Source organism: Nansenia antarctica (genome assembly GCF_963989245.1).
Source record: "Nansenia antarctica genome assembly, chromosome: 17".
Classification (NCBI taxonomy): domain Eukaryota; kingdom Metazoa; phylum Chordata; class Actinopteri; order Argentiniformes; family Microstomatidae; genus Nansenia; species Nansenia antarctica.
Genome location: NC_137687.1, coordinates 24,806,809 through 24,820,568, shown reverse-complemented (window position 1 = coordinate 24,820,568; position 13,760 = coordinate 24,806,809). Strand labels below are relative to the sequence as shown.

Sequence of the window (13,760 nt, the reverse complement as noted above, 5' to 3'; positions counted from 1 at the left end):
GACCACTCAGGTGAAGGCGTGGGCCTGGGAGAGGGTTCTTGGATTAGCATCGAAAATTGTCATTTTGAAATTCATTCGTTTGAACTGTTTTTCCATATTATGAAAGTGCAGATTGTAAGCTTTCAAACGATGTGTCATACATTGGCATCTGAAATCTAGTTGAAGAAGATATGCTTATTTGAATGTTGGTACCCCTCAAACCAAATACCGGAGAAAGACGCTCTGAATCAAAACACACGCAAAACAGTTGCTAGTAGCTAGCAAGGAACATCACTATGAACACCAAACTGCATTTGTAGCATCACATCACAACATGCTGATTGAACATCAACATGCTAAAGACACATAACTCCACATAATTAGATGATCACACAGTCCTTGCTTTTGCACACGTCCTAAAACGTAAGTTTGTTTACAAGCCATCTATCACTTACCTAGTAGTCCATGGCAGATGATGTAGTGAATACAATTCACAAATCATAAGTAACAAACTGTTGTTTGTTATAACCTCAGCAAATATTTTCAAGTCAAGACTAAAAACCCATCTTTTAAATATTGCCTTTAAATGACTCAATAATTAAATTATGATTATATAATGATTAAAGCAAGTTATTATTATTATTATTATTATTATTATATCGAGTGGGCTCTTCAACACTTCAACACTTCACATTTATATATATAAAAAAAAGGTCATTTGCGTGACGTGAGAATCGCCGACATACAGACCTTTTCACCAGCAACTTTATGTGACACATTCTAATGCTTTGGTCCTCATAATGTTCTGACTTTTCTTTTGAAACACGGAACTACGTTTCAACATTGTTGAGAATCACAACACAAATTCGCTAGTCAAGCCAAAATACTGCAACGCAATGGATTCGGTGAGTAATCCCCACTGCTACCTAGTTAACTATGACCATACTTAGCAGGCTCACAAAACAAGCTGCGTTAGTTGACTAGTGATGTGTCATTTATTTTTCAACAACGAGGAATTGTATTCACATTTTTCTAAAGAAAAGTCTGATCATTACATATGAGGATCAAAGCATTATAACATGTCACATATGTGGTCTAGTAGTGGTCACTACTAGTCACTAGTAATAAAATCATAATGTGAATAATTGCACTCCCAAATAGGCAATTTCAAGTATTCGCGGTAGCCAACATTTTAGGATATTGCTTTTTTTTTCCAGATCTGTGGGTTCTTGGCCTGATAACAACAGTAGTCCCTTACCTGATGCAACATACTTAAGACAGAAGAAATACACTGTGCAAGGACTTTGCATTGGGTCTTCTGAATTCCCCCTTCAGAACCTGGCTGCCACCTACCAGAGCCCAAATATCAAATCGCCAAACCAGAAACAGTACCCAACTCCAGATCCCCAAAACAAGAACAGCAAGATACAAAACATTACCCATCACATTCTTTACAGGTCTCCTGAATGCCAAATAACATAGGATAACGTTGTAGCCTTACCCACCGCCGCCATAGACTGTGCTGATAAATCAAGATTCACTCAGTTATTAGCACTGTTTTTATCCAAAATTGTGTTTTATATTTTGATGTTGTATTTCATTGATGTTGACGTAAGAATACTGTTCCCCACTGAATGGCTCAAGACAAGAGTGTTGAGCTGGGTTTTTTTATGGTTACTTATCTCTCTCTCCCTGTCTCTCTCCATCAGTTTGAGGGAGCGGAGCTACCTGAAGCCACAGGCAGAGAGATCGACTTGCTTCTGGGGCAGCAAGACCAATTCTACGGGGGTAAGAGAGATGAGAAAGGATAGTAGGATTCTCTAAGTAATGACAGGCGATCGATATGGACATTTGTTAGCGTGAAAGGAGTGAAAAGGTGTCTGTGTGTGTGTGTGTGTGTGTGTGTGTGTGTGTGTGTGTGTGTGTGACAGACACAGAGATTGAGGAGAGGGAAAGGGAGAGAGAGGGAGAGAACAAGGGACCAGGAGGGAGCCATGACATCTATTGACCAGTAAGTCCCCTGGGACCCTTTCACAGGCTGATCTTACTGCCACAAGGGCTGTGGTCACTGTTCAAGTCCAGCTAGGCACCTTGAACTGTCTTCTTTTTTTTCTTAATTTTTGTTGTGTGTGTTTTCTGATTACAATAAATGAGGAAGCTAGATGGTTATTAAGATAGTACCCACCATTGTGTGTGTGTGTGTGTGTGTGTGTGTGTGTGTGCGTGCACGTGCACGTGCATGTGCACGTGCATGTGCATGTGCACGTCCAGGCTGAAGGACACGGTGGTGGTAGGGGACAGTGTGTGGCTGCTGGACAAGGAAGATGTCAGCCCGTGGTCAGCCCGTGGAGATGCCACTAGAGGCCCCGTACTCCTCAGAGAGAGAGGAAGAGTCAGAGAAGGGGACAGAGAGAACACCGGAGAGAGCGCCAGAGAGAGCGCCGGAGAGAACGCCAGAGAGAGCGCCAGAGAGAGCGCCAGAGAGAGCGCCAGAGAGAGCGCCAGAGAGAGCGCCAGAGAGAGCGCCGGAGAGCTCTTGTGGAGAGGTGTGTGTACGTGTGTTTGTTTGTGCTTGTGTGTGTGTGTGTGTGTGTGTGTGTGTGAGAGAAATGGAGACAGTTACATTCAGTTACAGTCATCAGCCTAGCCTAATAGACTATCTAAGGTTACTCTTAGCTTAGTGTCTCTAACATACACACGCACTGACTGCAACTTGTCCATGTGTGTCTGCCATCATTCATACAAAATAAAGTGCCAAAAGGCTTAACTGCCCAGAAAGCAGCAGTTAAAATGTTTAAAGGAAGAACTACATACAACACTCGAATAGCCGTTTCAGTAAAATATTTTCGACACAGTATTTCATATATTGGTGCCAGTGTTAGCGGCATTCGGCGGGAAACCTTCGTTTTCGACTACACTGTACGGGCAAAGGTCCTTGCGGATAAACCCAGCAATAGACTTGGTAATAGTCGTAGCCCTCGTGGAGTTAAAAGGAAGCCTAGCTTTGACATATAATGGTCCCAGACTTTCGATTTGTAGGGTAGAGGTGCATTTCATATTTGTTTTTCCCCGCTTTCCGCCATTTCAGCCATTCATCATCTTCAACGTAGTTGGGTCACTTCTGTTCAACAACGCGCGTGCGTACTTTGTCCCACCCCTAATATACTGTGATAACCCTCTCACTGAGACCGTGGGGATTTGCACACACGAGCTAGAGGCGGAATGAAACAAGGAGACCAATTGGCCATTACCGGCATATTTATTCCTAACTGAAGGTAGGGGGGGCTCTGCCCGTCCAACTTAGGATTGTAAAGGGTGAATAACCAAGGGTCCCTCCACCGGAGGTACACATCTGCGCAGCGTTCGGTCGATAGTGTTTCATCCGGTGCTCTGGCTCCGACTCCGTGGTTCAGGGGTATTCCGTCCCTCTCTCCTCCGTGCTCTCGGTCTGTCACATGAATACAGGCGTTATCATATTTGGATAAAATTGTTCACGCCGAAGGCCGGCTCTCACCCGTATCTGTCGTGTCTGGGGTAGACGTAGTTCTCCCTCTCCATAGGTTCCTTTCCCCTCTTTATGCGGGGGGTTCGCCGTCGCCGGGGACAGCTGCGCGAACGGACAGTACCTCCCGTTGACCACTCTGCCTAGGGGCCCGGGGTGCTTTCCCAGGTGCTGAACCCCCGGCTTATGTGTAGCAGTGAGAGGGATGTCACAATACACAGTCTTACCGTCACAATAATAATGTACCAGATAATCACTCTGAAGTTCCCAGTGAGTTATGCGGTGAGCACAGTGAAAGAAAATAGGAAGCACTTTTCTTTTTTGGAGAATAGGACACATCGTGAATAAAGAACCTTGTTTTTTAATTTCCAGATTTCCAGTCTTCTACCCGTACACAAACATTCCAATAACTTAAATAACACTTTATAACACTAACACTTTATTATTAGAAATTGTATTTTTTATTATTATTACAATTATTACAAATTAACAAAAAAAATCAGATTGGAGAGGATTGGAAGGGCTAGAAGGGAGAGAGTGTGCTAGAGGGGGTGGAGACAGTTTGATAGATAGGCGGAAATTCATGTGATAAAGTGGTTGACGGTTGTTTATTTCTTCTCACGGTCGAGACCCATAACCGCCAGTTACACGCTTATACTATTACCGTCACAGACCCGCTGTAGTGTCTCAATAGGCCTCATTCATCAACCATGCATACACACAGCTTTGTTTGTAGATTTATATATTTTTTTTACCGTAATAAGTAAATGCCTGCCTGGTGATTTCTGTACTGCAAAATAAAGTGGGACCGAAATATCTCCTGATCCCCTCCTTCTCTCTGCCTCTCCCTCCTCCTCGCCCTCCTTCTCTCTGCCTCGACATCCTCTCCTTCCTTCTCTCTGCCTCTACATCCTCTCCTTCCTTCTCTCTGCCTCTACATCCTCCCTCCTTCTCTCTGCCTCTACATCCTCTCCTTCCTTCTCTCTGCCTCTACATCCTCTCCTTCCTTCTCTCTGCCTCTACATCCTCTCTCTCCTTCTCTCTGCCTCTACATCCTTTCTCTCCTCTCTACCTCTAACATCCCTCTCTCCCTCCTCCACTCTGCCGCTACATCCACCTCCTTCTCTCCGACACCTAGCTCCCCGAAGTTGTCCCCTCTCCTAAGAGACCGGGTCGCAGGCGACAGCTTGTTTTCGCCGACCCTCACACGCAGATCTCCATGGAGGCAATGCAGTTGCAGATCAAGGACCCTCTTGCTGAGACCATGCCCCTGGTAAGACCACCCACCCTCCTACCAGGCACCAGAGGAATTCATTGAAGAATTGATTCTTCAAATCAGTCAAGTATCTTTGTCTGGGTACCTAAATAGATTTTTTTGTTTTGTTTTAAGGAAGTACTGTTCAGTAGGCTGGTCACAATAAAAGGCCACTCTAAAATGTGCCGTTTTATCACATAGCACAATGCCACAGCTGTCACAGGTTTTGAGGGAGCGTGCAATTGGCAGGAATGTACGGTGGCCGACAAGGGCAAACGCGCTGCAAATACCGGAAACGCGCTACATATAGAGAAACGCGCTACATATAGAGAAACGCGCTACATATAGAGAAACGCGCCTCAGAGAAACACGCTACATATAGAGAAACGCGCTACATATAGAGAAACGCGCTGCATATAGAGAAACGCGCTACATATAGAGAAACGCGCTACATATAGAGAAACGCGCTACATATAGAGAAACGCACTGCATATAGAGAAACGCTGCAATTCAGTTCACAACACAACGGAAGTGTTCTCACAACACAACGGAAGTGTAGAAAACGCTGCAATTCAGTTCACAACACAACGGAAGTGTTCTCACAACACAACGGAAGTGTTCTCACAACGCAACGGAAGTGTTCTCACAACGGAAGTGTTCTGGGGGGGAACGATAAGTGGAACGGACCGGAGACGTGTTTTTGAAGAAGTTCCGAAAAGCAGTTCTGAAGAGGTTGTGGAGTGAAGAGGCGACATAAAAGGTACATATTATATTTCTTATTTATGTCTGCAGATAACATGTGCTGTATTTCAAACCGAAGGGCTCATTCTATGCCCTACACCCTATGAAGGGTTCGTAGAAGCTTGTGCAGTGGAGGGATTCTTTATTGGGAATTCACAGCCGACTGAGGCACTCTCCCCTCCCGCGACGGAGGGTTATCAGCCTGGCTGGGGTTCCATACTATAATTGTGTTAGTATTAATGTTAATACTATAATTGTGTTAATATTAAATAATAAACCATATCAATGCCTGTCTTCCAGGCTGCCATGTTTTGTCCTTAATTCACAGCCGACTGAGGCACTCTCCCCTCCCGCGACGGAGGGTTATCAGCCTGGCTGGGGTTCCATACTATAATTGTGTTAGTATTAATGTTAATACTATAATTGTGTTAATATTAAATAATAAACCATATCAATGCCTGTCTTCCAGGCTGCCATGTTTTGTCCTTAATTCACAGCCGACTGAGGCACTCTCCCCTCCCGCGACGGAGGGTTATCAGCCTGGCTGGGGTTCCATACTATAATTGTGTTAGTATTAATGTTAATACTATAATTGTGTTAATATTAAATAATAAACCATATCAATGCCTGTCTTCCAGGCTGCCATGTTTTGTCCTTAATTCACAGCCGACTGAGGCACTCTCCCCTCCCGCGACGGAGGGTTATCAGCCTGGCTGGGGTTCCATACTATAATTGTGTTAGTATTAATGTTAATACTATAATTGTGTTAATATTAAATAATAAACCATATCAATGCCTGTCTTCCAGGCTGCCATGTTTTGTCCTTTCTGTGGCCAAGATCTGGGGATCTTCTGTGGCTTCTGTGGCTCATGTGTCAGAAATGTACAGTTTTTGGCAGCACCTGAAGGCAACAGTGAGTAGACATGATGATTGTATTTGAGTTTGTTTGCAGAATATGGGGTACAACACACCTTTGGGAATACTAATGCAAGTGTTCAGTATGGAAGCCTACTTTCCTGAATGTAAGATTGAGGTCATGATTAGATTGTAGACAAACTTATTAGAAATGTAAGTTATATAATAATTGTATACAATTTCTCGATGCATATGATTAAACAGTTGGGTATAGGGAGTGTTTTTGAGTCCCACTGCCATGGGGTAGAAACAGGCCTTATGGCCTGAACTTTTGGTCTTGATAGACCTCAACCTCTTACTAGCAGGGAAGGGGTTCAAACAAATGGTGTTCAGGGTCAGAGGGGTCTGCCATAATCTTTCCTGCACTTCACCTGGTACTCAAGGCGTATAAGTTAAGTCCTGAAGAGAAGGCAGATCAGATGATGTGCTGCAGCTTGTCCTAGCAGAAAATGTTGTCTTTATTATATTTTTCTTTCTTTTTGTTTATCAGGCTCAGCATCAGACAGCCCCACAGAAGAGGATCTGATTCGAAAGTACTTCCATGATGGCTACAGCTACGATGACATTTTGGATTTCCTGGCAATGACTCACAATGTTAAAATGAGCCTCATTCTTTTCAAAGACACGTCAGAACTCTAAGAAGGAACAGAAACAGAAAACAGCGAAGGTATGCTCTTTAACATTGTTTTTATTAGTATAGAAGTCACTTCCCCTTGATGTTCAACCACAATGGTCATCTGACCAACTAACTAACTAACCAACTAACCATCAAACAGTGATGATGAGGAAAACGAATGGAGTTTACTGTAGTCCAAACCCTGGGGAATTTTGTATCCCAAAGTCCATGTTGTTCCGAAACTCAGTGTAATTCATGGCCATCGGTATCTCTATTGTGTTGGCGCAGGTTCTGCTCATTGGGAAGCGTGATGTCCACAGAAAAAGCAGTTTGGGTGGTGGCTGGATCCCAGAGGGAGGCGGTGCGTCGAGTCCTGTGGTGAACATGAGGATGTCCTGAAGGAAGATTCCTGTTTGTTTCTCTGAAAAAAGTAGATTTAGTTTAGTTAGTAAAATATAATATTACAATGGAACTGCCAGCAATAGAAGATGATATCAAGATGACATAATTAAAAGATCTGGGGACTGTTCAGGTCTTCTGCAGGGTAGGGAGTGTGTTTATGATGAGATAATTAAAATAAACCTTCTGTGTCAAATCAAATCAAATCAAATCAAATTTTATTTGTATAGCGCATTTCTTACAAGATGCAACTCAATGCGCTTCACACAATGAAAATGTTCAGTCAATCAGTCAATCAATCAATCAATACTGACAGAGCCGCGAGCAGGCAAAAGTAAAAAAAACCTGTATACTATGTAGCCAGGAAACATTCCCTTGCAGCCCTCTACCAATAGAGCGACTACTAGCCAGTTTGCTTACCAGTACCCAGCGGTCCCCCAGGGGAGGCCAGGACCACCGGCACAAAGCAAGCAAGCAAGGGCAAAAACCTGTACACCATGTATCCAGGAAAAATTCCTTGCATATTATCGGCGTACACACTGTCCATACATTTTGTGTTGTATTTGCATCGTTCTGCATCCAGTATGGTCACAGGTCCTGCCAAAAGAGAAACTTAAGCACAGTTATGATGCAACAACACAATAGAGACAGTAAAGATGACAGCAATACAACCTGATGGTGGTCCTGGTACACCCTTGTACCGGTTCCAGTACTGCTCTAGGTGCTATTTGGAGCTGACAGTGCCTCATCAGCACCCGGGTCCATTTTCCTGTCAATACAAATCTCAAAAACACGAGTATGGTGTAATGGCCTAGTGATCCTAGTTCTATAATGTCCAATGTCTCCCTTAGTATCAAAAGGCGACATTGAATAAGTAGGTTTTGAGGTCACGCTTAAAAATGTCCTGAGTTTTAGACAACCTCAGGCCCTCAGGTAGGGTGTTCCACAATCTAGGAGCATATATGCTAAAAGCTGATCCTCCAAATCTCTTTGTCCTAGCCTCTGGCACTATTAAAAGTTCCGTGCCACTAGACCGTAGGGGTCTAGCTGGTGTGTATCTTATGAGCATGTCCACCATGTAATTGGGTGCATCACAGTGAAGTGATTTATAAACTAGTAAAAGGATCTTAAAGTCTATTCTATGACTGACAGGGAGCCAGTGTAGTGATCTCAAGACAGGTCAAGAAGATAGTCTCTCCAGAATCCGAGTACACGGGTTTCTTCCTGTCGCCTTGTGCACCCTGCTTCACTGAGCTGAACCTCAAAGATGTCCTCCAATGTTTCAGCTGTTAGATGTTGAGCACTTGAGCACATAAAGACCCCGAATACAGATGGATGCTGTTCCAAAGCATGAATTACATCTAGTGTTGCAAGTCCATCCTTGAATCTACAAAACATTAAGAGCAATCATCGCCTAACATGCTAACAGCAGCATCTTCAAGCAGTCCCACCAATCATACATCAATGTCAAATTTGTCAAAATGTACATTCTGCCAAAATAACTGTCACCTTACCTTTGAATTGCGAAATGGTTGCGATATATTATGTACCACTGCATGAAATCCTGGATGATCTTCTTTTTGTCACCCACACAAACAGGGTACTGAAAGCAACCAGCAGTCTGCAACATGCTGGAATGTCTGTCAACTAGTACAAGTAGTTCGTCCAGCGTAGCTGCGTTGGATATCTAGGGTAGACAACAATCATCATAAACATAAAGAGAAAGTGACTAAATGAGCTTTGTTAATATACAGTACCAACCTACCTCAAGCAGGGAAGCTCTAATGGTGTCGTCCGTTACATCTTCAACCATGGCTACAGTGTCGGTGTTTGTTCCTGTGAGGTGCTCGTAGAGCATCTTGGACAGGAAGCGAGGACCTGGACCACCATGAACTATCGAGGTTGCAATCATCCTTCCAGTGTGAAAGTACTCATCATCTCTTGCAGCTGTTGATCATTTTTGTTCAATTAGTACCACATTAACCAACATTATACAACAGTTAGTTCCGACCAACTAATTTGATTGGTCAAGAGGCATTCCATGAGTGCTGATATTCAGTTTAACAGCACTGGGACTTTTTAAGTATATATATTTATATCACTCCGCTGCCCATAAATAGAATGTTCAGGTTACATCAATAGTCGGTATCAAACTATCACATTTCTATTATCAAAGAACACAATAAATGGAAACATACAGATAGTAGTAAAAGATACAAAGTAGCCTAGTCATAGTAGCCTATGTGCGTACCTACGACCAAACAGCAGCCGTGCGAGCCCCGCGGTGGTGTAGCGGTCTAAGCACTGGCCACTAGTGCATGCTGCCCACCGGGGCCGGGGTTCGTATCCCGGCTCGCCAGACCCGGATATGGCCAGGGCACACACGGGGAATGGCATATTGGGCGGCCGCTCCCGAGGGGGGTATAGGAGTAGTTCCGGACAAGGATCCGTCGCGCAACAGCGCCCCCGTCTGGTGCTGGAATAACGGTGCTGGGCTCGAGGAGCCAGTCAGCTAGTCTGCCTGGCGGCCTCCTCTGGGACTGCCGGCCGCGGGGTCGTGCGGCGGATCCCTCGCAATAGGCAGGGGATAATTGGATGCTAGGTTGGGTTCAATTGGCTACCAAATTGGGTGAAAAAAAGGGGATAAAATCTGAAAAAAAAATTAAAAAAAATAAAACAGCAGCCGTGCTGACATACAGTATAACATCACTCCCTCTTGTGTGATATTGCCAAAGTAGCCACATTCTTAAATGTGTAAGAGATTCCATTTTCACTTGGAATAGCAGCTCCTGCATTACCAGTGTGAAGCACAACTTGAACTTGCGGAAATGTAATGTGTAATTATTTATTTTTTAATAAGAGTTACATTCTGAACTAGAAAAACCGCTTAGCGGATGAATGCCTCCGCCCATTAACAAACATCGTACGGACGTACATACGGACAACCCGAATTTATTATTTAATATTAACACAATTATAGTATTAACATTAATACTAACACAATTATAGTATGGAACCCCAGCCAGGCTGATAACCCTTCGTCGCGGGAGGGGAGAGTGCCTCAGTCGGCTGTGAATTAAGGACAAAATATGGCAGCCTGGAAGACAGGCATTGATATGGTTTATTATTTAATATTAACACAATTATAGTATTAACATTAATACTAATACAATTATAGTATGGAACCCCAGCCAGGCTGATAACCCTCCGTCGCGGGAGGGGAGAGTGCCTCAGTCGGCTGTGAATTAAGGACAAAACATGGCAGCCTGGAAGACAGGCATTGATATGGTTTATTATTTAATATTAACACAATTATAGTATTAACATTAATACTAACACAATTATAGTATGGAACCCCAGCCATGCTGATAACCCTCCGTCGCGGGAGGGGAGAGTGCCTCAGTCGGCTGTGAATTCCCAATAAAGAATCCCTCCACTGCACAAGCTTCTACGAACCCTTCATAGGGTGTAGGGCATAGAATGAGCCCTTTGGTTTGAAATACAGCACATGTTATCTGCAGACATAAATAAGAAATATAATATGTACCTTTTATGTCGCCTCTTCACTCCACAACCTCTTCAGAACTGCTTTTCGGAACTTCTTCAAAAACACGTCTCCGGTCCGTTCCACTTATCGTTCCCCCCCAGAACACTTCCGTTGTGAGAACACTTCCGTTGTGTTGTGAGAACACTTCCGTTGTGTTGTGAACTGAATTGCAGCGTTTTCTACACTTCCGTTGTGTTGTGAGAACACTTCCGTTGTGTTGTGAACTATATGCAGCGCGTTTCTCTATATGCAGCGCGTTTCTCTATATGCAGCGCGTTTCCGGTATTTGCAGCGCGTTTGCCCTTGTCGGCCACCGTAGGACAACGTCTTCGGCTCCTCCGGCCCCCCCACCAGCGTATACAACACCTGCAGCACGTCACAAGTGTGAGAGACCCAAACCACGCCTCTCCTCTTTTTTTTACTTTTTGTTCCTTTCTACTTCTTTCTACCTTTTCCCATCACTCCTCCCATAACTTGAAATTAGTTATTTTTCCACATACTAATTAAAGTAGTTAGCTAAGTACTTCATTATTTACTTGTTGATTGTCGTGTCTTTTTCCTGAAGCTCACTCATCTTTTTAAAATACCCAGTCTCTCACCTCCTTTGTTCAATGTTTCTTTAGTATCGGTGGTCATCTACTGATCCCTGTGTTGTGTTGTGTGACAGGGGGTAGTTTGGGGCTGTGGTCATACACTAACCCCTGTGTTGTGTTGTGTTGTGTGTGTTGTGTTGTGTTGTGTTGTGTTGTGTGACAGGGGGTTGTTTGGGGCTGGGGTCATTCACTAACCCCTGTGTTGTGTTGTGTTGTGTTGTGTTGTGTTGTGTGACAGGGGGGTGTTTGGGGCTGTGGTCATACACTAACCCCTGTGTTGTGTTGTGTTGTGTGACAGGGGTATGTTCGGGGCAGTGACGGGCGTGTCGTCAGCCCAGCCACAGCAGTGCATACCCAGCATGCCCCAGGGTTTCGGAGGTGAGTGAACTCTGAGATGAAGCTAAAAAGGAAGTCACAAGTATCTTTATTGGGTTACCAATACCAAATAAACAAACTGTTCACCCGATTTGAAATTTTTAGAACAATACAAAGCAAAAACAAAAAGGACAATACAGTATAAAAAAGGAGGAACCTAAGAAAAAACAGTAAAAGAGAGGACTCAAAACAAAACAAAGAAATGACTGTGTTGCGCATAGGGCTGAATGAACATTCACACATCAAGAAAGACAATCGTTTATCATTGTGTTATTACCAACCAGTGTCAAATGAATATATAAATACAAATAGTAGCGTACTGTGTGCTTTGTAAAATAAGTAATAAGACTATCTAATCACCCTAAAGAAGGAATGAATTAACAGAAGAGAGAATAGGATCCCACGTTTTTTTAAACTTATTAGAGCAGCCCCTTATACTTCATCTTCTCTAGACATAAAAAGGACATTAAGGTCATGTTCTCACATGAAAGTCTGAATCAGGACCCGGAGCAAGTGGATGAGTTTGCAACATTGTTGCATAAATTATTTCTCTGATTTGCGTTCTCACAGCCCTTTATGTAAACGAAGTAACATACGCAATCGAAGCAACAGACGTGGTAGTTGATTGGTCAGAAAAATCGAAAATTGCCCGTTCGTCCCGCTCTTATCCAGATCAACACACATGCGCTGTTGTTTCCCTATGGACAGCCTCGACGCTTCGTTTCTAACCGGAGCGAAACCACCCTTTTCAAGCGGAGCATCCGTCGGTTGTTTGCTCCGGGAGCGACTTCGAATGCGCGTTCTCACAGCTCCAAACGACGCAAAAAGGGAAGCGAATTTTCCCCTCAGCTCTATTTCCAAGTGAAGCAAATGTTCTAGTGAGAACACACCCTGAGTCCTTCAACCAAGAATTAGACGATGGAACAAGTTATTTTCGTTATTCTCGTCTTTACTGAAGGGGAAATATTTGATGTCTTCTTCTTCTTCTTCTTCTCTGCAGCTCCGTCAACAAACCCCTTTGTAGCAGCGGCCCCAGCGCCCGCCCCCACTAACCCCTTCCAGAACAACGGCAGAGCCGCGGCCGTGGCTGCAGCAGGTAGGGAGGGGGAGCAGGGTGGGTTTATTTAACACTAGAACAGCCATGAGCGCTCATTTGACCCTGTGAGCATTTTTTTATATCTTTGCACTCAATCAAATTTCAGGACCCTCCTTTCATGACTTTTCCTAGATATGTGCGTTCTACCACCCAGTATCCTGACATTTTCCAAATCACAGGATCAGGATAAGCTAGGATAAAGCTATTTTGCTAGTTTTTTCTGTGTAGGAGGCAGGCTAATTTACAAGACGGCGCCAACTAGTGGTCGTTGTGTGTAATGGTCATGGTTGACCCCTGTGGCAGCTCTTATAGTAGGTAGAAAAGGCATGGCTGGGGCGCTTAGGTGGCGTAGTGGATTAAGCGCTGACCATGTACCGCAGGGCTCCCGGTTCGATTCCTGCCGCGGACATATCCTGCATGTCATCCCTTCTCTCTCTCTCACCCATCCTTCCTGTCATAATCTCTACTATATCTGTCATTAAAAAGGAAACATATGAGTGGTACTGCCCCACTCAGAAAAAATTACTTAAAAAAAAAAGAAAAAGGCACGGCTGTTCTAGTTAGATGTTCTATCAATGGTCAGTGGCCATTTTGACTGAATATGTTGTAACACTATGCAAAATACCCCCGTCTTTACAGAGGCACCATGAGTATGTGAACACTTTTCTTAGAAGCTAAAAAAAAGAAAGAGAGGACGGGCAGTGTTTGTGTTCTGAGGGGCGTCAGAGATACAACCAGGTCC

The 13,760-nt window shown here is 43.9% G+C and overlaps 1 protein-coding gene across 1 annotated transcript in view; it reads left to right on the top strand.

Annotated features, from left to right (window-relative positions):
- Positions 1-9,218: 9,218 nt before the first annotated feature.
- LOC308172508 (arf-GAP domain and FG repeat-containing protein 1-like) overlaps positions 9,219-13,760 on the top strand; it is a gene marked incomplete at both ends in the record, with an annotated part of 7,520 nt that continues 2,978 nt past the window's right edge. Inside the window, 4 exons of the mRNA XM_080547407.1 lie at positions 9,219-9,245; positions 11,274-11,338; positions 11,846-11,925; positions 12,923-13,018. Coding sequence (XP_080403533.1) covers positions 9,219-9,245; positions 11,274-11,338; positions 11,846-11,925; positions 12,923-13,018 — 268 coding nt within the window. The remainder of the gene's footprint in view (positions 9,246-11,273; positions 11,339-11,845; positions 11,926-12,922; positions 13,019-13,760) is intronic.